The 27,733-nt window shown below is 36.2% G+C and overlaps 1 protein-coding gene and 1 long non-coding RNA gene across 5 annotated transcripts; one reads left to right on the top strand and one right to left on the bottom strand.

The window, feature by feature from the left end:
• The first annotated feature begins 2,537 nt into the window (after positions 1–2,537).
• Positions 2,538–3,923, top strand: LOC145795072 (uncharacterized). Its single transcript, XR_014335252.1, has 2 exons — positions 2,538–3,381; positions 3,633–3,923. It is a non-coding gene; the product is annotated as an uncharacterized LOC145795072 (long non-coding RNA).
• A 4,299-nt stretch (positions 3,924–8,222) lies between these two features.
• LOC114288568 (uncharacterized) lies at positions 8,223–19,651 on the bottom strand. Of its 4 annotated transcripts, none has more exons than XM_028232102.2 (4): positions 19,515–19,651; positions 18,966–19,063; positions 17,038–18,850; positions 8,223–8,876 (listed from the first exon to the last, which is right to left on the bottom strand). In XM_028232102.2, the coding sequence occupies exons 3-4, from the start codon at positions 18,712–18,714 to the stop codon at positions 8,535–8,537; spliced, it is 2,019 nt and encodes a 672-aa protein (XP_028087903.2). In that variant the 5' UTR covers positions 18,715–18,850; positions 18,966–19,063; positions 19,515–19,651; the 3' UTR covers positions 8,223–8,534. The 4 variants fall into 4 exon arrangements, with proteins under 4 accessions (XP_028087903.2, XP_028087902.2, XP_082733946.1 ...); XM_028232101.2 differs by having other exon boundaries at positions 19,412–19,647; XM_082877820.1 differs by having other exon boundaries at positions 18,966–19,026; positions 19,412–19,624.
• Positions 19,652–27,733: the final 8,082 nt, after the last annotated feature.

Below are 27,733 nucleotides of genomic sequence, written 5' to 3'. Positions count from 1 at the left end.
GTGAATAAGTAAACAATAACCCAAGAATGCCAAAGAATAGTGAATCACCCTTGTTTTGTTTTGTTTTGTTTTTTTTTGGTTTTTTTGTTTTTTGGTTTTTGGTTTTTGGTTTTTTTGTTTCTTTGTTTTTTTTTGTTTTTTGTTTTTTGGTGGAACACAGCAGGACTCAATGAAAGTAGGGAATAGGACTAAGCAAGGAATCCGTAAAATCTGTAATCCGATTCAGTCCAGTCCAATTTGGTAGGTTTGGATTGGTTTTTTAAATCCGTGGTTCGGTTCCGAATTAAAGAATTAAAAATTCGTAATCCACAGATTGGTTCCGGATTGAACTCTACGGTTCTGGATTGGAACCGACCCGGACCGTATACAAATAGTCTATATTTTTATTATACATCCTCCTCCATAGTATATTCTTTTATTCCATATAAAATATGAACTCAAATCTGAACCCGCATAATATCTTCTTTTATTACTTTTGTTTGTTAGTTTTTAGCTTTAATTTGTAATGGTCTAAATACTTATGGTGAAACCAGTTTTCTTATAGTTGCTTAAATTCTAGAACAGTATGTCGCTATTATAGAAAGACATGTTACTATTGTGGAACAAATATAGCGCTATTTTTATGTTTTTACGAAATTAAAGTGTTATATATATATATATATATATTTTTGTTATTTAATTATGTGAATCCATGGTTCTAAACCGATTTAATCCGTGTTTAAATAGATTGGTTCGGATTGGTTCCATGCTTTAAACAGATTGGATTGGTTCCAATTTTTCAAAAATCGTAAATAACAGATTGGTCTTAATTTTATCTCAATTAAGTTCAATCCGAACCATGCTCACCCCTAGTAGAGAGATTAAATTGATGCCAAAAAATGGTGAACCACGAGACCAAAAGACATAACATATTTGGTCACAACATGTAACCACATTGGAGAATACTCTTCTTCATCGCTTGCTTAACCATTCCAATTCTTGCCTCTCCAATTTGCTTTTCTTCACAATACTCTTCCAGTTGATCCAATTATTCTGCTAAAACAAGTACAAAACTAATCCTTTCTTATGTGAAACCATGATTTAGAATGATTTTTATACTTACAATTAGATTATGCTCAAAATTCTTTTTTTTATATGCGATCCCTGTCTCCAAAAATTTCTATCCTCTGTTTTAAATCTCTCCCCATCACACAATGTGGCATCTTGCAAATTAAAGTTATTTGATTTGCCCAACTCTTGTAGTGGAGAGGGGGCTTAGGACAAGGGCCAAAGATTTTGGGAGGAAGGATATAGTCCCCCCCCCTCATTACAATAATAAGTACCCTTTTCAAAATAGGCTCCAACACAAGGTCTAGTTGTTGTTTTATTTTTATTTTATTTATTTATTTATTTATTGCATTAATTTTCGTAACATTATTATGTTCTTCCCTTTTTCTTTTCTTTATTTTTTTTCCCTACAGTATATCTCCACATTATTTTGGGTAGGGAAATTCTAATATACACCCTTTTTACAAGAATGTACCATATACATCCCTAGTTATGCTTTTTTTTTTTCAAAAATGCTTCGGACCCCCACTGGGGGTCGACCCCCAGTGAGGTGGCACACGGTGATTGGGCAAAAAAAAAAACTGTTTTATTTTATTTTATTTTTTTTTGAGTTTCAGCGAGTGGGGGCACGCCACCTCACTGGGGGTCTGCAGCATCATTGTTTTTTTTTTAGTTATGATTAATTTTTTTCTTTAGTTATGACATTATTTTAGTTATGACTCATGAGTTCTTTAATTATACCTTATGTTGTGTTTAGTTACGATATTTTTTCTTATTTTTTAGTTATAACTCAAAAAATTAAAATTATACTATTTTTATTTTTAATGGATAACTTGCCAAGATCAAGAAATATATCCTGATGCCCAGAAGGTGTCTTGTTTATTTATCCACCTATAAACTTCCACTTTCTGTAGTCCTTGGTTCATATTATTCCCTATTACTTTCAAATAGTTTTGTAGAGATTTGGAGAGAGAAACTTCCACTTTCCTAGTTTCTTTCAAACCCTGGCTAATATGTAAGGGAAATATTTATTAAGAGAGTGCACTCTTAGAATATATGAACAATCAAAAGTATTCCTTTATTTTCATGAAAAAAAAAATGGAATTAATTACTTACTATTGAATTTAACTTAAATCTAAGGCAAAAATATGGAAAGATGAAGAACCTAACAGCAACTTATGTAAAAATTTTGTAATTCGTTGCACAAGGTATAGTTTTCACTTGTACATAGCACAATTTTTACATGTTTACAATTAGTTTCTCAAATTCTCATTTATTTGATATTTCTTTTTAAATTTACCAACTCGGGGCTCATAGAGCATTAGGCAGTTTTCGAATATGAAGAGTAAAATAAAAACACCCTCTTAAATAACCAGCAAACAAACAAGGCTTTATAATTATGTTGTTCTTTCTTTTCTTGAAGGACAGTGATGAAAAAGCAAATAATAGCCTGAGAAAGAAAAGAACAGATGCTTATCTCGTGCTATAACATAACAACATGTATACAATCTCATGAATAGTCGAAAAAAGATAAAGAGCACTCTTATTGTCCATTTTTTGTGATCACCTTTTTCACCACACCAATGAGTACCAAAGACAAAAGCAAAAGGAAACAACTCTTAGTGGGAGAGAGGCATGAGAGCATGAACATATCTATTCACATCTTTTCCCAACCTAAAAAAAAAACATCATATCCAACCCCCACCTCTCAACCAAAAATCCAAAACCACTTATCTTACTTGCAAAGCAAACTGTAAATGATTACATACATTCAACAAAATACATATACTATGTATGCCTCTCTCTCTTTTTCTCTCTCCCCATTTCAATAGTTTCATAGTTTGATCCAATACCCATGTTGTCATTGAACTGTTCATGGTATAATCAATAAATAGGAAGGCAAGAGATAGGTTAGGGTTGTTCGAGCTTGTTACCTGTACTCCTGGCGGCGTCGGCGCAAAACAGGTGCACCTCCTTAGTGTGCTCTTGCTATGTACCATCTAGGTGTTCTGACTACAAAGGCGAACAAGATAACAACCACAGAAGTAGTAGTAGTAGCAACAACAACGGGAACAAGAAGCGATTGCAAGCGGCGAACAAAGATGGGGTCAAGGAAGAAGTATGTAATGATCATAGCAATGGTGGTGGTGGAGGCAGCAATTGTACTAATGGGCCTCACACTGATCCCACTCCTCTCAAGAGTAATCTAAAGAAAACAACACCACCAACAGTGGAGGTAATTACTCAACCACCAAGAATGATAGGTACAAGGAAAGTTAATTGGCCTGATGCTCATGGCAAAGATATTGCTCATGTTCAAGAGTTTGATCCAAGGTAAAACATTAACCATCTACCCTCTACTTTTTTTTTTTTTTTTTGCATGATGGATGTTTTACTTTTGGATGATTTGGACCATATGCTTCTACATTTTATAAAAATAAAGGAAAAAAACCCAATACTAATTTAACACTACACAAGTTTTTATGGGTTTTATTTAAGGTTTCAATTTTGCCAAAATTCTATTTAGTGTGAAGCTCTGAGTCCTGATTTACTATGTTCTCACTTTTTTTTCTTCATCAATATAGTCTTTCAGAGGACGGTGAACTTGGAGGAGTTCAGAATTCTTGTGTTTGTGCAATTCAATGAAAAAGGTATCACCTTTGATTTGATTAAGTTCTTGAATTATGGATGTATACTTACATAGGCATGTTGATGTAAACACATTATTATTCAAATGTGTATTAGAAGTTTAAACTGAAATGTGCAAACAGCATTTTACACATCTTCCTGTGATGTAAAATGAATGTATTCAATAATTGAGTTTGTAAGCTTTGTTAGTTTGCATAGCACTGATCAATTGAAATATAGCTTTGAAAGATGGGTATCAAAGGGAATGGAGAAGAGTTCGATTTTCTGTGTTCTCCCCTATTGTTGGGATTGGATGTAGTTGTTCTTGTGATGGTTGTTAGGCTTAGTAATTGTTGACTTTGCAGTTATTGTTAGACTTTAATTGTCCAATTTGATATAAAGTTTCTTATATTTGTAATTATTCTCTTATTCATTGACAAAAAAAAAAAAAAAAAAAAGAAAAGAAAAAAAAGGAAAGAAAGAAAAAAGGCACATAATACAAGATATATGCTGTATTAATTTCTTTTAAGAGCTACTCTAAAACGGTAATGGCACTTTATTCATAATTTTTTTTTTTAAAAAAAAAAAAAAAAAAAACCCTTTTATGTAATTTGTGTTCATGATGATAGGATTCATAATTGGTAAGGGAGCACATAAAGTGCTTCCTACCCCACAATTATTCACTAAGAAACATGCTCATAGCTTAAGTCCCACCTCTGTAATATGAGCACTACACCATGTCAAAACCTCACCAATCTAATACAATTAGTAAAATAAAAAAATAAAAAAAAGGCAACTATATGTACCAACACTCTTGTTAAAGCAAGATCTGAGGAGAGAAAGATGTATGCAACATTACTATCATTTTTAGAGAGGTGGTTTCTGTGACTTTAGATAAAAAGTATTTTCTTTCTTGAAATTAGTTTTGAAAAGCAGCAAGTTTCTTTTCTCAGATTTAAACGTTGCATCCCTCCTCCCTATTCTTTGGGATAGATACTTTGAAGCGAAGTTCCACATCATTTGGTTACAAAGTAATGTGCAGTATATAAACTTGAGGGCACTCTTACTTTAATAGCTAGCTATTGGGATTGAATTCTACCCAAGACTGTGTAGTATGGTATCATAGTCGAGAGTACAAGAAATGGGTAGGGTTGTTGCCGAGTGAACACGTTGTGCTAGGTACAAAACTAATGTGTAGTATAAATAGTCAACTTTTGGGGTTGAGTTCTACTCAAGACCATGTAACAAAATAAGAAAAAGAATGATCAATCTTTTTGAACATCAATCCTTAATATGGGTGTGGCATTTTCAAATCAAACTGCAACAGTAAACAGCTATGATAAAAGTTTTGCTGCATATCCAGAGCCCATGAATCAACCCCATTCTGACATAATTATGTTTTGATTAATAAATTGTCACCGCATGATTAAATAATTTCAATTCATTTCATTTTGTTTGGTATGGAATGGTATGGTATGGTATGCAAAAAAACAAATCTTCATTTTACAAGCATTTTTATAGTGTAATCACTCGAAAGTGTTTTCCAATGAAGGCTTGAATCTCGGGTTATTATGTGATTTTGGTGAACTTGGTAATGATCATCCATTTTACATGGCAAACATGTGTGTTCAAATCCTGCTTAAATATAAATCAAACTATTTTCATTACCATCTACAGAGCTATGAGATGGAGCGTTATTTAATCGTTTTTTATGATTTTTGATTCAGTAATCTTCTAACTCAAGAAATTTGATTTATTCTTTACCTCACAGAGGTGCTTTTAAAATCCGGTTCTGCAACGTTCAATCATATTTAGATGTTAATCTCTTCACCAACATCCAATAGGAGCTAGAATTCTGTATTCCACATGAACGACCGGATTTGCATAAACATTGTAACAATATGTTCTAGAAGGAAATTGACTCCCCGGATTTAAGTGTTCTTCTCTTTCGATTAAAGTTATGAGCACTGAGCCTTGAGAAGTCAAGAAGTAAGTTCAGAATCAAATGAATGAGTTAAAATGCTAAAGATGAATAAATAGAAAATCAAGAAGAAAACTACATGAACGTAAAAACCAAACTGGAAACAGCGTAAATTATGAGAATTGACATGAACGCTAGCCTGTTTGGTTGTATTTTTCATTTTCAGTTTTCATTTTTTGAAAAATTTAGAAAACTTGTTTGGCAAACTATTTTCCAAAAGTTTTAGGGAAATCTTACTAAAACAACCCACCTTATAGAAATCATCTAGAGGTTTTTCATTTTTTAAAACTCTCTTTGCACCAAAAAAAAAAGAGTAAAAACAACAACAACAAAACACAACCAAAGAGAAGGTTAGCAAATACATGATACAAATGAAAGGGGAATAGTGGAACAAAATAAAATAACAAAGTGATTATGATGATGACCGGAGACAAAAATGATCACCGGATTGGAGCATTTAATTCCTGATCAAACTATTACTATATGTTTCAATAATAACAAGCAACATAAAGAGGTCAACATGATAACTAAATCAGTGTAGTCTTCCCTCTGATTAAGAGGAAGTTACAAGAAGCAAATAATTGAACTATAAAAGTGACAGAACTAGGAAAACTAACCGAATGGAGCGAAGGCAACCATAAAACTGAGCCAAAAATCACATGCTGGTCTTTTGCCATGAACACTATTTTCATCAAAAAGCACTTTCACTCCTCAAAATCTCGACATGAGCCTCCACTTTCTCATTGTCCAGCAAGAGAACTGGATCTGAAGCATCCAAGTGATGAATGGGCACGAGCTGAAATGCTAAATGCAATCAGATTTAATAATAAGATGAAAACATGAGGTATTCACTAGAAAACTTGAGTTGATGTTTAAGAACTTAATTATTGTAATTAGAAAATAAGGGACCAAAGTAAAATTCAAATGAAAGTCTCTTTCATATAAAACCTGCTTGATTGAGAGAATCGTGCGGTTTTATGAAATGGCTCAAATCCGTAGTCAATCCTATTTCCGATAGGGGCAGTTGATAATTGAATCTAATTTTTCTCATTATTTTCATATCCGTAATAGTGAGAAAAGAAGGCCCGGCTCCAAGTTGTTCAAGAATAGTGGTGTTGAGTTTAGAGATGGCAATTTAAACCCGGCCCGATGGGGACCCGACCCCCCGACCCCGATTAACACGGGATTTCCCCGAAAAATATCCTCGACGGGCTGGGGACGGTATTCAAAAAAAAATTCCCGACCATTTTCGGGTCGGGGACGGTGATAAGTTCTTCCGCCCTGGCCCCGGCCCCGGCCCCGGCCCGACCTCGGCCCCGTTCCCCGTCCCGTTTCTCCCCGCCTCCCTCTCCCTCTCTCATTTTAGATCTAATACATTTCAGATCTAATATATTATACTCATCTAATATAATATAATATTATATCTAAAAATTATAATATATACTCATCTGTCTCTTTTATTTCAGATCTCATCTAACCATCCCAAAACCAAAACCAAAACACACCTCTCATCTCTCTCATTTCAGATCTCTCTCTCTCTCTCATCTCAGATCCTCTCTTCCTCCGCCGCTCTGTCTCTTGTCTCTCCGCTGCCATGGTCGCACTCCGCCGCTTGCTCTCAAGCTCGTTGCACCCGAGCTTTGATAGCTCCGCCGCTCGTCGCTCCACTGCAACCAAAGTCTCCGTCTCTCCGTCGCTTTGACAGCTCTACCGCCATGGTCACTCTCTCAAGCTCGCCGCCTGTCACCGATCAAAACCTCTCTTCTCTCCGTGTGTCTGTGTGTGTGATGATGATGATGATAATGACAACTCAGATCTCAGATGTGTGTGTGTGTGTGTGTGTGTGTGTGTGTGTGTGATGATGACGACTCACTCAGCTCTGTAACTCCGTCACCGTCGGGGATTTTACGGGGTCAAGGAAACCCGATCCCCGTTAGGGAATGGGGGTGGGGGGAGTGAGGGGTTCCCCGTCGGGGATCGGGGTCGGGGACGGAGAGGGAATCCCCGGCCGCGCCCCGCCCCGCCCCGTTGCCATTCCTAATTGAGTTTCACGACCCTTTGACTTAGGATTAGTCAGTTCCATTTTTCAATGGAGGCGGAGAAGGGATATAACTCAACGGTAGAGTGTCAGCTTGACGTGTTCGGAGGGAAAAGTATAATTTACCCAAAAAAAAAACTATATAATTTCTTCAAAAAGGCAGCATTGGCAAGAACAGCCAATTCAAACCCACCATTTCACAAGGAAAAAACAAGCATTCTGACTCATTTAAGTTCTTACTTCATTACACTTACACAGACCAATTTTTTAATTGAAGTTGTTTATAGAGTCCAATCCCACCAGAGCATTATCATGTTTTCCAATTATGCAGTGAGGCAACTGCAGATCCATTTCAAGATAAAGAGGATGATGCTTCAAAGACAGAATTCAAATTTCAAGCACATCTCACAAACACTAGGCGACATTGTCAGAAGATCTACAAAAGTTAAGGGAAGCAAATGAACAATGTACAAAACCTGTCATTATATCCATGATGAATAGAAACAAAGTTAGAAGAACATATGGAAAGAAGCAAATCAAATGATGTAAATGATATAAGCATCCACAAGAAGTCCAACAATTGTTCCATATATTGGTTACAAGCATTTGCAAGAATAGCAATTTCAACTTTTTATACCCCCCACAATGATTTACCAGATTTTCACCCTACAAAAGGATCACCACTTCTGAATAGAAGTATATGGCCCCCCCTATTTTTTGTTCTTACACTATTGCAGATTAGTAGATTAATGAAACCGGTATAGCCTCTCTTGGTACCTATCCAGTACCTCTAGCGAGATAAATTTTCTTCCTAAAGATACATCTCAATCCGATCCTATACTACTGATTCTGACTTCGTCCTTTCTTTGATTTGTTCTTCTCCTGCATTTTCTTCTTCTTTTCTTCAGCTGTAACCCATGTGTACCCAGGAGGAATTGCAAATGGGTCTGGAATATTTTCTATCTTACTGCTTGAAGAAATGGAGGAAGAACTTGGCCTTTGGTATGGAGTTTTTATCCACTGAAACCATGACGAACTCAATGACTGCAACATCGCTGGGCTCTCTCGGCCTACAGAACTTGGACTTGAAGGAGGGGTTGCAAACTCATCCAGTGGCTGCAATTCTTCAAACTTTGTAAATGTGACCAATACTCTGATCGTGGGAACCACCGGGATAGCAACCTGAAAAACAACACAGGACTTTTTAACAAAGGGGGAAAAATAAGTTACAAAGCAACATGAAGCTACTTCTAAGAAAAAAAAATTAAATAAAATACAAGAGAAACGGGAGAACAAGGAATCCTCCAAAAAAGAAAAATCAAAAACCTTGAAAATCAAAATCTCACACTACAAATTACACACTGCCTTCATATCTCTAGAAAGAGAAAAAAAAAAAACAGAAGCGGAATTCCACTGAAGGGAGTGGAGACGGAAACCCATAAAGATGTCAGGTAACAAACATTATCCCATAATGAGTTCACCTCTTCAAACAAATCCTCAAAGATCCTCCTAGCATTATGCTCCAACCAAATAATCCAAAAAATAGCATAAAAACACAATCCCACAAGAATAATGCTTTATCATTGATCCCAAAACCCCAGAAATCAATTGAAGGGAAAAAAAATAAAAAAAATTCCTGCATGCCATATACGAGCAATAACCTTCAAGTGTCTGTTGTGAAGATTTTGAAAATATCATGCAGTCAAAATAGAACTATAGTGAAATATGCAAAAAAATATTTGGGTTAGCAGAGCTGGTTCCCAGGGTCCTTCCTACCACTTTGTTACGCTGAAAAAACTACCACCAGGTTAACAGTTTTTTTGATATCCAAAGCAACTTCCATTCTCTTTAAACCCAATAGTATAAAGCAAGTGGATCAAACATGCAATGGTACAATCCAGCAACAAACTCAGAAGTCCCAAGGTAAGTCAATTGGGATACAGAGACTAGCAACCACTTTTCGTAGGACTGGAAGGCCCTATAAACAGGCAAAGAGCTTGGGATACAGAAACTGTTAACCATTTTTCTTAGGGCTGAGAGACCCTATAAGCTGAGGAAGAGAGTGGTAATTAGAATTGGTTGCCCTATAAACTGAGCACAAAGAAAGTGAGTAGTAGTAGTTGTTTGTAGCAAGTAACTGATGTTATTACCAGTTCAGCTAAAATATCCGCAACACAATTTTGACCACCACTCACTCACCTTCTATTGTATTGAGAATTTCTGGAATGGCAATTGATTTTTGAAAATTCAAAAAAGATATCAAACAAGCTTGAGTAGTTCATCCAGGACAGAAAAATATTGCAAGGACTTTGTAATTTACAAACTTACCTCATACCAACATATCGTTTCCTTTGTCAATTACCATTCCCAAAATGTTGCTCAGCTTAATAGTAGAACTATTTAGGTTTGGTTTAACTTTCCATAAGAAAATATAAATCAAATAACATACAAATTTTAAGATATGATAACTGAAAATGGATGTGCTTCTGATCCTTTTGGTTCTTACTTGAAAAACGGTATATTTATATTCAACCTTGAATTTTGATTTCCACAATATACTAAAATTGTCAAGACGAAAATTAACTTTTAGGTTTCCTTAGATTTTGTACGTTAAAGGAACAAAATCGGAGCAATGCTTTTCTTATGCTTATCACTCTATTGAGCAGATATCACTGAATGGTCATTACTCATCTCCTTTTCTATATTATTTCTCCATAATTGTGCTCTTTCCTTGCCCCCTAGTGCATTAAGCTATATATGTTGCAAGCAATTGTTTAACAAAATTTAAAAATGAATGGTAAACTAATTGAACAAAAAATGGTTGTTACTGCAATTGATATATTATAGTATCATAATGATAATTAGCAGATCACAATAACAATAGAAGATGCTTTCATAACAGCAAATAATCCTAATAGCCTGGATTTTACAAGTTCAATCATCAGTGCTACAATTTCTGCATTCCACGTTTTGAGCAAGTGAAAAGGCATGTAACTAAAATATAATTATCTTTTCAGCTCATTTCTTTCATACAACAACCAGTAAACTTATCGATAAGAAAGTCAAGGCAGAAAGATCATAATACATGCACTGGCTATAGACCGATCCTATCATCATCCCGAGATTCACCTTGTTTGGTTTCAGAATTTTGAAATCACTTTTTAGAAAATTGAGTTTTTTTTCTTTTCTGTGTTTTTTTGTTTTCACTGATTTTTTTTAAATATTTATGCAAAGTTTTTAATTTTTAGATACACCTAACATAAATATACTTAAAAAGTATAATATTTGTGAAAAAAATCTTTCAAAAATTCACTTAATACCAAAAATACAAAAATTCGGTACATTTTCGTATTCATGTATATTTATTGCCTTTTTTTAAACATTTTTTTTTACCAATATTTCACTTTTTAGGAACATCTAGGTTAGGTGCATCTAAAATGTAAAAAAATTGCTTAAAATATTAAAAATAAAATCACTAAAAACAAAAAACTCAATTTTTAGAAAATTCGAGTTCAAAAATTGAAACCAGACAAGGTGAACTTTCAATATTATAAGCTGTGAAAATGCACATGATGTAATAAAACATAACCCTACAAGTAACTCTTGCTTAGCATTTGACTACCACTTAACCTCTTTAAATTGAGTACACCATGTGATATGCATATTCATATATATATAATAAGTAAACCTCTATGAATTATGAGTGTCTCTTGTCACAGTTCCTTCGGCTTTTCCTTAGGGCCAAGAGTGAGCTTTATACAGCTTTCCTTTTCATCTTGGAGGACGTATACAAATGAAAAGGAAGTTGTAAATCCTTTTCAAGCCTAATAACCTTTATCTGGAGTTTTTCTAAGGAACTTTTTAGTAACTGGTTTTCAGCCACAAGGTTACGAGATTCTTTTAAAGAGACTTTACTTAGTAAACAGACTCGATCATAAATTACAGCAATGTTATGAGCTAGTAATATTTATTCTAAATTTGACCTCAAGAGCGGATTCCATCAAGTGGCCATGCATCCAGATTCCATTGAGTGGACTGCATTCTGGACCCCTCTTGGTCTTTATGAATGGGAAATACGAGATCTTGTGTCGGAACTCACTCATCAATCTCGGAAGACTGAAGGCCAAGCTGTTGAAATACTGCAAAGGGTGCAAGAAAAGATTGACTCCGCAGAAGCTGTACTCCAGCAACTCAAGCAAGTTGTGCTTGGATGACCAGCAGCCAAGATAATCTTTTCTACCTAACAGCACTAAAGGCAACAGAGGAAATCGAGGAACCCGCGATCGGATTATCACAATCCACGGGCAAAGCAGCAGGAATATCAGAAAGCAACCGAGTTCTAATCCGACAGAACAACACTATAATTGAACTTTGTGTTCGATTATCCAATCAAGTATCCCAGCTTGAAGCTAGAATTCGCTCTCTTGAAGCAAACAAGCAAGCTGAGAGAGGAATTACTCCCGATTTGGTTTCAAAACTTGAAAAGCTCACTCTTGGCCCTAAGGAAAAGCCGAAGGAACCTAAAGGAGTTCATAAGGATCTCACCTATGATTCTGGAATATCCTTCAATGAATTCTCAGTTATACAAGGAGACGAGACTCATAATTCATAGAAGTTTACCCCCCTATCTCGTAAAAGGAAAATGAAAAGGAAGTTTTATTCTAATTTTCAGCATCGTGTCCTATCAAAAAAGATTGCAACACTATATTAGTATCAATGTGTTGACACGTATACATGTCAACACGTAGATACTAATATAGTGTTGCGAATAGGACACTATAGTGATTCTGATTTGAACCCGACCCATTTAATATTTTAGATCCAGGTTTATTGTTGTATATGGACAATCTGGTCTTGTATCCCCTTATTTCTCTTTGAGTTTGGCTTTTGAGTTATGTTGATTGTGTTTGGAATAGGTTAATAGCTTGTTTTTCAAACGGTTGTTGCCCACATTTTTGTTCCTTTACTTGAGTGACACTTCTTGTGCTCGAGCGATCTATATGAACCTCCAGTACTTTTGTAGGTCTGTAAAACTACTGAGAGTTTGCATTCTTTACTCGAGCGAAGCTTCTTGCGCTCAAGCGACGGTCTTCTATTTGTAAAACTACTAGGAGTTCGTATTCTGTGCTCGAGCGGCGCAACTTATTGTGTTTGATCGCTAGAGCGACACATCTTGCGCTCGAGCGAACTATGTGTATATCAATTCGTAAAAATATTTTTTTGAGTTACTTTTTCACACCTCTCTTTCTCTAAACATTTCAAAACCCTAATATCTCTCACTTTCTCGCTAAAACTCATCTATTTCCCTTGAATACACCTAGATCCGTCGATCTTTTCACCTGTGTGCCTTTGTTAAAATGGTAGAGCTCGACGAGGGCTTCATTCTAAACGGAGCAAAGTTGGTTTTTGGCATCTTTGAGTCTCCATCCCTCCTCCAATCATCTTCTAAGCTTGAGGTAGGGATACTTTCCACACTTTTTATGAGTTGCAACTTAGTTATTTGTTATTTCTAAACAATATTGAGATTTTGGAAAATTTGGAACAACCTAGGATTTTGGATAAAAATCAAAAGAGGGGTTTTTCAAATAAGTCCTTGAAGATGATTTTGGTATGGAAGAAAATGTTGATTTGGGAACAAATAGTTGATTTTGGTATTTGGGATGGATTTTGGAAAGAAAAGAAATTTTTCCCTAAATGCCTCAAATGTTGATTTTTTTATAAATTATGATATTGATATTGGAATTGTGAAATTGGGTTGATGTTGATGGGGATGGTGGAGTTAGATATGTATTATCACCTACCTCTTGAAAATTTGGAGAATTTATCTTTATTGATAATTGTTTATCTGTTTTGGGCTATCAGTGGAAGATATCTATGAGTGTTGTAGAAATTGCATATGAATTAGGAGAATTGAAACTATTTTTCTCATTCATTTGCATTGAACATTATCTCACTTATACATTGGAAATGTTACTGCTTTTGAGAAAATGGGTGAATCTAGTGCTTGTCTGATCCCGCAGACAAAATTTTCATAAAATGGCAATAGTAGTGCTTGTATAGCCTATGTTTACATAAGTCCCGGTTTACGGTTTTCTCCGGACGAAATTTCCGGTTTTCTCCGGACGAAATTTCCGGTAAAGGTTGTATTGTTTTGAAATTCCCATAGTGTAATTCACTACCCTATTTTCTATTGTAAGGAAATGATTCATGATAATAACTTGGCATTGCATAGTTTTGGAAAGAAATATAAAATGTTATGGCACAAGCATTGCATATGCATTCACCTTATAACTTTGTTAAGATTCATATACTGTGTTGAATTATTTCTACATGATTTTGGCTCACCCTATGTGGGAAAAACATTCATTTCAGGTGCTGATGATATGCTTCCACCAAGACAATAGCTTGGGAGAGCTTCTTTTGTGTATTTATTGTATTTATTTTTGTACAAGCCAAGGGTTTTAACTGTATTAGACTTGAGCCTATTTTTGTTGTAACCAAGCATTGTCTTGAAAAGATGTAAGCCTTTAGGACAATTCTTATTTGTCTAACTTTTGTCTTATCTTACTATTATATAATTCTTTTGTAAAGCTTAATTATAAATTAATGAAAGATAACTTCTTTATCATTATGAGCACTTCTTGATATTGAGTATGGGTTATAGTAATAATTTCGGAGCGTTATAGACACGATGTTGAAACTTAGAATAAAACTTCCTTTTCATTTTCTTTTAACAAGTATACAAACAAACTCGTGCCGCAACTGGGACTTGAGCCATACCTCCGTTTAAGAACCAGACGGCAATTCAAGCTAAAAGATGGTGGTACACAAGGAAAAATATCATGGCAATTCCAAACCATATATGTTAAGCAAACTTTGAGCCCAAACCATATTACGTTAAGCAACCTTTGAACCCAGACCATAGACATGCTGAGTGAATCTGTCAAGTAAATAGCGCCATCCCCTCTCCAACACTGCCACCAACACCACACAGCAACGACAATGCCAGTCGAGAGGCAGATCGCATGCCTCAACCTCCAGTCATTTCTGTCCCACCATGTCCAGAACTCCGCAGGATTTCTAAACCCACCCTTCTCCCCTCTCCCTCTTCAAAACCCCTACTCCCTAACAGAAGCCATCTGCAGCCATTGAGTTCTGTTGCTGCTGCCTCCAACCGAGAGTTTGGTTTCTTCATGCTGACTTTGGTTTATTAACAAAGACATCGAATATTTCTCCTTAAACCTCCCCCTTTTCTCGTCTACAATGATTAGCACAACCTCTGGGAGGGTATTTGCATGTTCTCAATTCTACATTGTGCTTTGATTTTAGTAATTGACCGCATTTAAACAATGCATACTAGGTGTTTGAAGTGAAGAGGCCAATGCCAAACCATAGTTCAAGGGGGTAAAGTATCAGTTGCCCACAAAAATAAAAAAATAAAATATAGGAATGAATTCTGAAGTGAAGACTAAACTATAGTATAGCGACAGGAATAAAAAAGCTAAAAGTCTGACTTTTAAACTAGTGCTGGTATTAACTTGAATAGCTAAAGAACAGTCTAAATACATAGCATACGATTGATGGAAGATGTTATAGATCAATCAGGAACTCAATACAGATTTTGTATCATTTTGATTTGTAATCTAAAGAAAGTTATGCAAAGACTTTTAAAATAGTGCCTAAAACTTCTGCAAAAGAATCAAAGTGTAATTCATCTTAGCTTCAATATGGAACCAAGAGTTCATACCTCTCCCTTAACGTTACACTCAAATTTAGGGAAAAGAAAAAGAATCGAAGTGGAAATTCAATAGAAACTCATATTTGATTTAGTAATTGAAAAAAATATCACTTTAATAATATTTGTTGAAATTTTTTGAACACAAAGTTGTGCAAGCTAAATTCATTAAGTTATCACTTAATTAAATGAAAGCCTCAATGGGGTGGTTGGTATACAACTAATGTTTCCAAATTATTAGCGTAGTTAAATTCACGGATCACTCTTATATGTGTAATGCACATGAATCCAGACGCAAGCATCTATTTACACCACAATTTTTTTTTCAAGCGATCTAATGGTTCCTTTAAAAAAATGAAGTAAAGGGCCAGCAAGTAATATTGTCAGTTGTATGATCCTTTTGTTGTAGCTCTTATATCTTTAGTTCTCTCCTAGACGGATTTCTGATTATCTTTTCCATGTTTCAGATTTCTCTGCTTTTCTATCTATTTTTTTTTTTTGATATCTGAGTGTCCTGCTTTTCTATCTATCTACACACACATACTTACATAAACATAAAACCTTCACTACCTTGGGGCACTTGTAGCCATGACCATGGTCACTCTCAGGTGTAAACTAGCACTACGATCATAACATGAGTCCACCATTTCCCTTAACCTACAGGTACTGAGGTAGGCTCCGCCCCATACACAGTCCCAAACTTCTTATATAGTAAACACCCATGTATACATGCATGCACTGATTAGGTATATGTGTGTGTACATAAATTTAACAAATTATTATATTAATCAGAAAATAATGATTTTGATGCAGAATTGATTGGAAATGCCCATAGGAAGAATAAATCCATGTCCTGAATCTGAGAAGCAAGGTAACGGCATGAGGGTGTGCAAGAACAACTGCATGTACTTGTGCAAGTATGTTTATGTGCAACAGTGCCAGAGTGAGAAAAAAAACAACGCCCAATTAATACACATTAATTTGTGTTTGGGAGGGGAAAGATTGAGTACACATCTAACATTTGGCATCAAGGGTGAGAGAAACGAGAAAAAGTTCATCAAAGCCTTCTAACTCTTCAATTTTTTCATCATATAAAGGAAGCTTCCTATATTGCAACTATCAAGTGACGATCAAGTTTCCATCTCTAATTTTTATACGTCTATAGTTTGTGTACTCTAAAGAAAGTAAGATCTGATTTTGAGTAGTAGATAGTGTCACTGGCAGCATTTCTGTCAAGGTTTTGACTTGTAGCACTGTAGACCAGAAGTCAATGCTTATTTCTTGTTCAAAGGTTTAGTTACCTACCAAAACATTTATAAACTCTCTCATTCTATTTTCCGGAATTTTAACTGGACTGTATCTCTAATACACCTCAAAACGGCAACCACACTCCCTACAAAATCCTCTAAAAAGGCAAGATCCAACCACCGTAAACAAATCATGAAGACATATACAAAGTAAGGAAAGCAGCTTATCATGTAGTTGTAAAACATCTTTGCAAAGCATAGAATTAAGCCAAGAGAACTTAAAGAAATTAAACATGCATAGCGATAATACTAAATGACCATATAATCAATTTAAACTATAAAAATTACTTATGCAACACACCTTGACTGGAAAGGTACCCATAGGAAGTTTTGTTGTAAGTAGTTCCCGTAAGCGACGAATGGCTTTAACTTTGCTTGCTAGAATATCAAGCAATGGAAGGAGTTCTTCAGTTCGCAAAGGGAAATCTGGGGAAAGCCAGAGGACAGGCCTTAAGCCTTTCTTATACTCATTTTCACGGTTTCCTTCCTTGCGTCGAGTTCCACTCTCAGTACTCATGGATGAGGACGCTTTGGCATCCCTTCCTCCAGGTTGTTCATCCCCCCTCACAACAATCTCCATGGAATGCCTCCCCGGTTTGATCTGACTTTGTGATGGAGAATCCCCAAGGAGATCACTAACCTTCTCTTCTACACAAAGTGAACTTCTTGGTGCTGTATTCAACTTCTGCCCTTCATGCTTAGTATCACGTTTTCTCCAGCCACCAAACCATCCTTTCTTTTCCTGCTTAGTCTCTCCATTTCTACAACTACCCATGTCCTCAATGGGAATCTCTCTTTGCACATAACAACTCTCTCCATTTCTAGAACTACCCATGTCCTCAGTAGGTGTCTCCCTTTGGTCGTAACAACTATGGCGGTGTTCAATAATCACATCACCATTCTCATTGCTTAAATTTGAAGAATTGAACTTGAGTGCAACTTCAAGTTGCTTTCTTTCCTCCTCTGAAAGAAGATTATCAAGGCCATCACTTTCTGTGTCATTTTCATTGGAAGATGAGAATAACTCATCATCTGTCATAGCCCCTGGGACCCTTCTGGATTTGATGCTCACAACCACATTGTGCATATCGTATACTTTAGCCTTCCAAGGACCCACCATTTCTGTTTTCTCCTGTCGTCTCCATGTCAGCTGTGGCAAAAGAACTGCTTCAGTTACATCAATCCCAGGCCTAATTATATTAGTCTGAGACATCGCTGCAACTTCTTGCTGCACCTCTGCCTCGCTCGCTGGAGCACCAGCACCATCCAGAGTGTTCATCACTTCCTTATCTTTGTGCGAGATCATGCAAAGTGAACCAGCATGAACCTTCCCATCCTCGGACCCATCACCAAGAAAAAGAACGGTCTGATCAGAGCGCTGTATTCTGAACCCATCGAAACCAGCCAAAGTCATATCCGCCCTCAAATTGGCACCTCTTTTCCAAATTTTATAAGTATCAGAAGGTGCAATCCTCGATATGAAAGGAATAACAGAGCTCTCAAAATTGAATGTAATTTCCATGTAGAAATCTCTCATTCTCTTCATTGTTTCAATCAACCGTGGCAACCTTCTACACCATTTCGCCCAAGCCAATGGCTGGTAATGCCTAACTATAACTCTGGCAATCCCTTCCTCTCTATTACATATTGCTTCCTGGAGTGCACTCCAACCCTGTTCATTTTGCAAGCTCCAATCTGCACCAGCAATCATAAGCATCTCGGTTGAAGTCTCGTCACCGAGTTTGACAGCCAAGTGAAGGGGGGTGTCCCGGTTAGGGACATCCCGCCTATCAACCACAGCAGAGATGGCATCAGCCTTCTGTTCCTCAGACAGTGAAGCCGACTCAGAGCGAATTTCAGCTGGGTCACAGAACCGAGGGAGGCCCGAAAGTATCTTCCTCAGACAAGCATAGTCTTTCATGGCTACAGCTCTGTGCACGGGACTATGGACATACTTGGACACATCAATGCTTGCCATACCTCAGGAGTATGCAAGGCCAATCCAAAACCAGTACACACAATCAAAACTCAATTCAAATCATCCAAAAGTAAAACTACCAGAGACCAAACAAATAAACCCTAATTCCAAATCAATAGAGTATGATGAATGAACACTGCCAAGAATTCAAATCCCAATAAGACCAATTAGTAGATTTCAACCAACACCAACTTCTAATTCAATTTACCAAAACAACCAGACCCAATTCACAATTTGTCAAGAAATCTCACCTCTTCTTTTTCTCCTTTCTTTTGCTCCTGCGAAACCCTCCCTCAAAGAGGACCAAGATTGCTGCCAAAAAGGACTGAGTCAGAGAACCCCACCACCTCTGCAAATAGAAAAAAGAACAAATAGATTCTTGTGATCCGATCCAGATCAGACAAAACCAAGAACATGTATGTGGGGGTTCAAAAATATATTTTATATAAAAAAGAAAAGAAAAGAAATGAAATGAAATGAAAAGAAAAGTCCAATTAAAGAGATTGAAAAGTTACAGAATCAAATGAAAGAAAAGAAATAAACAAAGAAAAAGCATACAGGAAAACCCAGCAGCCAAGAAAACAGCAAATTTGTCTATATTAAAAAGGAATAACACAAAAGTAGAATCACATGATAAAGGAACTCAAGACAACTCAACAAGTATTCATAGTTCTAAAGAGAGAGAGAGAGAGATTACCCAGTTCTAGAGTGCAAAGGGAAGAGAGAGAGAAAATAATGGGAAGGGTTAATTTGAGAGTAAGGTTGAAGTTGAAGGAAGAAGAGTAGTGGTTCCATTTTACCTTTTTCTAACACAACACACAAAGTTGGAATTGTTGAATGAGAAGGAGTGTGGAGAGAGAAAGGAGGAGATTTTTAGAGAGAGAAAGAGAGAGGGGAATGGCTGCATGTGAGCCTGGAAAGTGGGAACCTGCCTTCCTATATTCCCATTTTTTTTTATAATTATTTTTTCTTTTTTTCTTTTAATGATTTTTAATTAGTGCTCCCACTAATTAGGTGGCAGTGGGTCTCGTCATTAATAATATGATGTTTTGATCTTAGAGTTATATATATATATATATTTTTTACTTTTTTAATCATTAGTGCTATTAGTGGTGATGTTTTTAATGGGATGAACCATTATTGTTTTTTATACTAAGTAGTAATTTTTGTTTGAAAGAGAACTAGGAGGGGTCACGTGATCTATCGATCCAAATCATTTAGTTATGCTAAGCTAAGTAGTAGCGTAGGGTCAGCTAGCAGGCTGTCAGAAATATTCGGGTAAGTTCTGACCCGACCCATAAGATCATTTGTAAGGGAGAAATTATTCGGTACTCGAACATTGTCAGATAATAACATTAAAGTTTCATTTGATGACTTTTAATTTTAGTTAAAAAATATTATAAATTGTCACATTATTTATTTTTATTTTTTTACATGTTTTTTTATAAAAAATTAAAAAATTATTAAAATAACATATTCTTATATGAGGCCTAAAAATAAGATTGCGTTTTTCTCCGATTCTTAATCGAATTCAAGAGATGTTGTCAGACCTATTGGGTCCACTTTTGGGTTTCAATTCTATAATATGAATCATTTACGTTTTAGGATTCAACATATATATAATCCTTGTAAAAAATTAAGTCGGTCGGATAAAGGCAACCATATGTTCGAATCAATTTTGTATGAACCGTTTATTTTGTATGAACCATATTCAGATCAATTTTAGTCTTTTTTTTTTAATGAAAAAAAATGAACGGTGAGAAATTAAACAATTCATACAAAACAAATCTAATCACGTACTTTCCGTTATCCGATTCACTTGATTTTTTACAAGGATAATATATTTTACGCATCCTAAAATGTGATGGTTTGAATAATTGAAACAGGATCCGAAAGTAGGTCCAATAAGCCCAACAACATATTTCTAGTCTAATTAAGGACTAGAGAAAATGTTATTCTTTAAAAATATATTGATGGAATGGGTTGGGGTTGCGGTGGCAATCAACTCGTTGCCCTCTTCAGTTTACCTCGATATTTTTATGGTATGAAAAAATTATTTTGTGCATAGGGCCGGGTTGAGATTTTGTATCTATTTAATATTCAAACTTGATTTGAGATAAAGAGCTATAGTTTAACCCTGTCTAGCTCTGTGGTCCATTTATAAAATATTAATTATAATTTTATATCATTTTAATTATAAAATAAAGTTAAAAAAATGAAAGACAAAATATATATAGTTTTTTTTAATGTTTAAATTAAAACATTTGTTAAAAATTATATTTATTTTACAACTAAATAATAAATGAATAATTTAATATTCAGTCTAGATGAATTTTTTTTTAAAAAAATAATAGTTCATATTTAGTGGGTTAAATGAGTGAACTTGAGATTTTAATTTTTTTTTTTAAGACTGGCCTTGGGATGATTATATTAGACCCGATGTCAAGCCGGGTCAAACTTTGAATAACACATATTCTTTTATTATATAGTGTAAGCCCAATCTAGCCCGGCCCAAGGTTTGTCCATCTTTACTGGGGACACATGACTTTGGGTTGGGATATGAGAAAATAACATGTAACATGACATTTTTAGTGATTGGTGAGAGTACAGGCACATGGTGTCCTGGGCCACAACCATTATATTTGGTTCTGAATTTTGAAATACAAATTTTGAATTTTTTTTTTATTTTTCATATATATATTTTTTATTTTAAGTGAATTTTTGAAATATTTTAATCATTTCTTTTTTACTTTTGGAATCCACATAATCTGAAAACACTTAAAAATAAAATACTAATGTAAAAAATCTTTAAGAAATTCACGATATATAAAAAAATATTTTTAAAGAAATTACAAAACTTTAGTACATTTTATTTATTTTATTGTATTTATTGATTTTTTATTTTAATGTCTTAACAAATAGTTAACCTTTTGAAGTATATCAAGACTAAGTGCATCTAATTTTTTTTTTAAAAAAAATAATAAAATACTAAAAATTGAAAAAGATTAAAAATAAAAAATAAAAAATAAAAAACTTAAAAACTCAAAAATTATATTCAAAAATTCAAATCCAAGCAGAATGATGTGTTTGCCAGAAAAAAAAAAAAACTAGTTTTTCTGTCTAATGTGCTAACTTCTGTATTAGTATCATAAATTAACTTGTTCACTAATTATAGAGTTTCTAAATAAAGTAAGGCGCGAGGAAAGGGTTAACTTGGCTTAACCTGAGAGGGGTGCCCTCTGGGGGTTTCACTCTAAAGAAGCAAAGCTCTCAAAAGTCATCCTAAAGTGGTGCTAGATAGTACAACTATTTAACTATGTAGTGGTGAGTCGCGAACTCGCATACTGGTGAAGATTTGAACCTACACTCTTGACATTAGGTATAATTCATTTAGGATTGAAAAGTTTGTTATACCAATCATATCTGTTGTAGCTCAAGTAAATTAGTTTCAAAAAGGCTTAACTTGTGTCGACGGTTAAAAGATGAAAGAAAGAGGGGAAAAAAAAAGTTTTCATTTTTTCATAAATTTTTATATTCACTACAAACGTATTTCAGCTACATTATTAGAGTATTCATTCACTCTTTAAACTAATGATTAGGGATGTAACCAGTTTTGTGCAGTCGATATTTAGATAAAAATAATCACCAAATCGATAATGTTGGTCCCATCAAACTGCACCGAACCGAATCGATTAAAACGATTCGATTTAATACGGTTTAATCGGTTTAGGACCTTTTAAATGTAAGCCACTTTTTAGTATAGTTATTAATCTATAAAAAAACATTGAATTAGTTATTTGTCCACCACTTTAAACATATCCAATCTATCTATTTAATGATTTAGTTATCTTGGTTCTGACATAAGAAGCTTTTAAAATTTTAAAATGTGAAGTTATTAGATTGACAAACAACTTAAAACTTAAATATATAAATCTTTTTATATACTTGTGCCTATTGTAATAAACTGGCCCACTCATTCTCACATAAAGAAAGTGAGAGTACAAGTAAAACCTGAAGTGTCTATTCAGTCTATTGATATAAGTTGAACATAAATAACACGTGCAACCTCCTATACATTCTTGTACAGTTAAAAGATTCTTGTGATTATATTATTTTTCTAAATGAGCAATATCAAGAGATTGAAGAGATAATTGTTACGTCTGACGAAGATATTGGTGATTTGTAATATGGTAAATGAATTTATACAAATTATTAATTAGATGTGAGATCATGTTATGCTTTTTAAAAGTTTGAAATCTAGCAAGTATTTTTAAAGATAAATAAATAAATACAAAACTATTGCAAGAGGCTGTGATTTGAAAATGGTATTGTCCTTACCAATGTCGTAAAGATAGTGTGTGAGTGATTTTCTGACCATACTGCCAACTCAGTACTCAGCTGGAAAACACTGGCAGAATAGACGGCACCTGTAAAACCTGCAACAGAAGGAGAAGACTCCGGCGGTGGTTCTTCCACCCGGGGGCACTCCGACGATAAGTCAATATATCTCTCAAAGATAATTCAAGTGCTTAATCACTGTTCTCAATATAAATTGCGTACCTTAGACCTATGGGGGTGCTTTTCTTTTATAGTTAACTCAATCCTAGTCCCAATAGAAGCCTGACTTCTATGGACTCTCATTCAGTACTTGCTTTGGACTCTACAGGAGATAAGGATAGACTCCCTAAGAGGGTTATCCCTATCCATTCTGAAGTCTTTCTTCATTCTAGGACTCTTGTCCCTTATCCGCTTATCTCTGATTTCGATATCTTCGGAGATAACCTTGGCCATGCCGAGATCATCTCGGCATCATGACCAAGCCACGTGGCACCTCGGCTGACACGTTGGCGTCACCTTGGCCACGTGTTGGTACTCGAAAAATATATCCCCACAATTGCCCCCTAGGTTCTATTACCTCGGTATTCTGAGGTGATGGAACCTATATCTGTGTTTCCTGCCAGTATATCGGCTTGAGTTGAGTTCATCACTATAAGCCGACATGTCTTCTTAAAGATCAAGGTTTCCAAGAACTTCTTTCACACGTATGAGCTGTCACGCATAACAATTCAATTGTTTCAGCTACGTGTCTTTCTCTTACTGGATCGTACTTGTGACGCGCTTGTAAGCCGTCTCTCTCTCACGTGCGCCGTCTGATGCCTACGTTCTTCTAAGCATTTTAATGACTGTTTTGCCGGCGTTTCCGCGTTTTAACAAAAATCATTTTCCCTCTTCCATCTCTTCACTTTTTTCTACCGTTTTTTGAAGTTTTCTCTCTCTCTCTCTCTAGCTTTCCATCTCCTCCATTGTTTCGAAGCTTTCTGAGTTCTGCAACTTGCCTTGTTTACCACCTCTGGCGTTATTTCCACCAGTCTTCCGCCTCTGCAACCATCATTAGACTTCGCAAATCTCATTCCGGCTTTCCTTTTCTTGGTAAGCTACTGTTCTTTCTGGTTCTTATTTCTTGTTGCTTTTCAAGAAATTCTGCTTTATCATCAGTTGTCATTGCTATTTTACTCAAGCAATTGATTTATGAATCATGTATCTCAGTGCGTTTATTTCGTGATTTTGCTCTTGTTCATGTCTTGAATACACACACTGTTCACAACTCTTCTGCACTGTTTTTGGCCTTATAGCCTTCGTATTTGCAATGTCTCTGATAATCCTTCTCTGTTCTTAATTCTGAAACGCATTCTTGCTTTTCTGTTTTCCAGATTTTTGTGACTTCAATCTTTGTTTCCGTAGATTTAGGTTTGGGATTTACTTGTAGAACCCACAATTATTAGGAAAAACTGAAACTATCTACACAATTTTTTGCCCAGCTCATACTTTAGGTTTTTGCCGAGGTTCCCATAACCCTTTTTAAAACACCTCTCTGAAATCCATCTTCTTCTCGTTAAGCCAACATCATGGGAATGTGGAAACACAGGGTAGACACCCCGACGAAATTAGAGCACTTCAGGCAGGAGTTCGAAATCCCAGCCGATGTCAATCTGAGGTTGGTTGGGGATGATGACTCCATCATGCCTACTGATGACTCCATGCCCTTCCCTGTAGTCGCCTTTATTGAGTGTGGACTTCGGCTCCCACTTAACACCCTTTTCCGTGAAATACTTCATTATTACAAATTGAACCCAATGCAACTTGCCATCAATTCTTATCGAACCATCAATGGTATCATAGCACTAGCCAAACAAGAAAACGCCAGGATCACTCTAGCCGATATCTAATTCTGTTACACTATGTGTGGCCTCAAAAAAGACACCGGCTACGTTTATTACCTTAAGCTGAGGTCAACCGAATACAAAATCGTTGCCGACCTCCCTGACTCCAACAAGGGAGCTGGGGATGACTATTTCATAACTTCGGGGAACTGGGAGTTCGCCCCAGATGAGGATCTCCATCTCTTCCCTCTTCCTCGTTCAGTCTTTGTAGAGGGTAATGGTAATGGCCCTGCATTCATACTTACTTGCTTTCTTTCAAAGTTTTCAGTATTTTATCTGTTTCTAACTTCTGTTTTTCTTGCAGCTGTTCCTAAGCCACCAAAAAACTTCTGCCAATCCTTCTATCCCAGCAAGGATTTGAAAAAATTTCTGATCTTGCCAATTTACAAACGAAAGGCGCCTCTGCTCCTCAACTTTATTCCAACATACAGGTCGGCTTTGCCCGACGTCCTTAAGAGGAAGAAGAAAAGCTTTTCTCCACCATCTGCAACAACTCCACAAACCGCATCCACATCTCGGACAGACCAATGATCAACCTCTGATCCAGCTGAGTAACCGTCGACCTCGGCTCCATACTTGATTCCTATATCCCAACGCCGCCGTCGACGCCGAACAATTTCTTCTGCCGAGATGGGTCGCCCAAAACCAATTGCAAAAGATCTCCTGGCTAACATTCCAACTGATGTTGATGCCCAACCAGTTCCAACCCAACTTCCAAAGCCAAAAAGAATAAAGAAGGCTCAACTAAAGGCTAAAGTTACTCAGACTGAGTTTGAGGGTATTTTGCCGATCTCCAAGTTGGCTGAGAGTGACAAATCTCAACCCCTCTGCTGAAAAGAGGCGCTCCGAGACCCAACCATCCGAATCGCCAAAATCAAAAAAGCCGAGGTCATCTTCTACAATAACCACGGGGTCTAAAAAGCCTGATGCCCCCTGGGCTCCCGCAATCACTTTGGAAGATAAGCCTATTATGGCTAGTGATAGCGCCGATGATATCAATGTCGGCGTTGCCCTCAGTACTGCTCTGCTTCTTCCAGGCGATCTGGAGTGAAACACCGAGTTCAGCGAGTACGAGAACTATGCTCTGATGCTTCAGCACTCCGTTCAGGTAAGTGTTTTTTGCTTGGTACTTTTTCTTTCTTTGTCTTCATTTCACACTTGAAATATTTTCTAACACTTCTGTTTTCTTTCAGGCCATCCAGCATGCCCACTCTTTCTCAATGCAGTCTTTTGAGAATCGGGAGAGGCTTGTTGAGGTGAAGAGGGAGGTCTCCAGTCTTCAAAAGACTAATAAAAGTTTACAATCAAAGATGAAGAAGCTGGAGGACCAGGCCGAGGCTGCAATCAAAGCTCAAACCGATGCTGAAGAAATGGTTGAATCTGCCGAGGCTATCAGGAAGGTTTCTGAGGGCCAAAAAAGAGAGGCCGAGGAAAAGATGGATCAGGCCCAAAAGGAGCTTCAGGAGGCCCTGGCCACCAAAGAAGCTGAAATAAAAGATGCCGACGAGAAGGCGTATGCCCAGGGCATGGCCGATGTCACGGAGGCCTATGAAAAGCAAGTGAAGCAGGCATGCAACAGGGGTTTCACCCTTGGTTGGATGTCTCTTCTGAAAAAGCTTGAGGTCCCCGAGGACTCTCCTCTTCGGAAAGCCGACGCCATTCCTCTTCCATTCCCTCCAACTCCAAGTCCAGCCCAATCTGATGGTGACTCTGAATCAGAGGGGGAGGGTTTGGTGAGGAAGCCAAAAGATGCTGCTGGGGCCAAGTCCCCCTCTCAGAATGAGCAAGTCTTGGACTTGACTCAAGATGAGGAGGGTGATGAGGTTCTCAATGATGCTGCACCTGAGAAGGCACCAGCCGACGTCCCCTTTGCCGAAAAAAGCCTTGACGAGACTTTGCAAGAAATTGATGCCGAGCTTGCAGCGGAAAAGGCGGCCGAGGTACCTTCTCAACAGTCTTTCGAGGTCCAAACCCAGCCTGTTGCTGATACTGGAGAATCTTAATTTGATGTCTTCTTCCTTTGTCTTTTTTACTTTTGCTTCTTCTTTATCTTTTGAAACAATGTAAGCTCTTTGTATGGCCGATATGCCCCCTTTTTTTTTTGTTGAATGTTAATACAACTTTCCTTCACTAAGTGCTTGTACCTTTGTCTTCTCTTGACTGCTTTTGTGTGATTCTATACTTAGAATATTCTGCATGTTTTTAGCATACTCTTCCTTCTTTGTGCAATCTTCTCGGGGTGACACACCTCGGATATACAAACTTCTCGGTTTAACTTAACTTGTAAACTTTTCTCAAGTTTCAACAAGTGTTGAACATCATATCGGTTTAACTTAACTTGTAAACTTTTCTTAAGTTTCAACAAGTGTTGAACATCATATCGGTTTAACTCAACTTGAAAATTGCTACAAATTTCAACAAGTGTTTAAACAATAATCTGGGTTTAACTTCAACTTGTAAATTGCTACAAATTTCAACAAGTGTTAAACAATGATCCCGGTTTAACTTCAACTTGTAAATTGCTACAAATTTCAACAAGTGTTAAACAATGATCTCGGTTTAACTTCAACTTGTAAATTGCTACAAATTTCAACAAGTGTTAAACTGTGATTTTAGTTTAACTTCAACTTGTAAATTGCTACAAATTTCAACAAGTGTTAAACAATAATCTCGGTTTAACTTCAACTTGTAAATTGCTACAAATTTCAACAAGTGTTAAACATCATTGTCTTCTCTCTGCCCCCTAATGTGAACCTGAGTTCTACTTGGGTTCTCATTATTTATGCATTCCAGAAACA

This window comes from Camellia sinensis, chromosome 7, assembly GCF_055761805.1.
Source record: "Camellia sinensis isolate YWXY chromosome 7, ASM5576180v1, whole genome shotgun sequence".
In the NCBI taxonomy this organism is placed as follows: Eukaryota; Viridiplantae; Streptophyta; class Magnoliopsida; order Ericales; family Theaceae; genus Camellia; species Camellia sinensis.
Note: the sequence above shows the minus strand (reverse complement) of the source record. Positions and strands in the feature narration are given on the sequence as shown.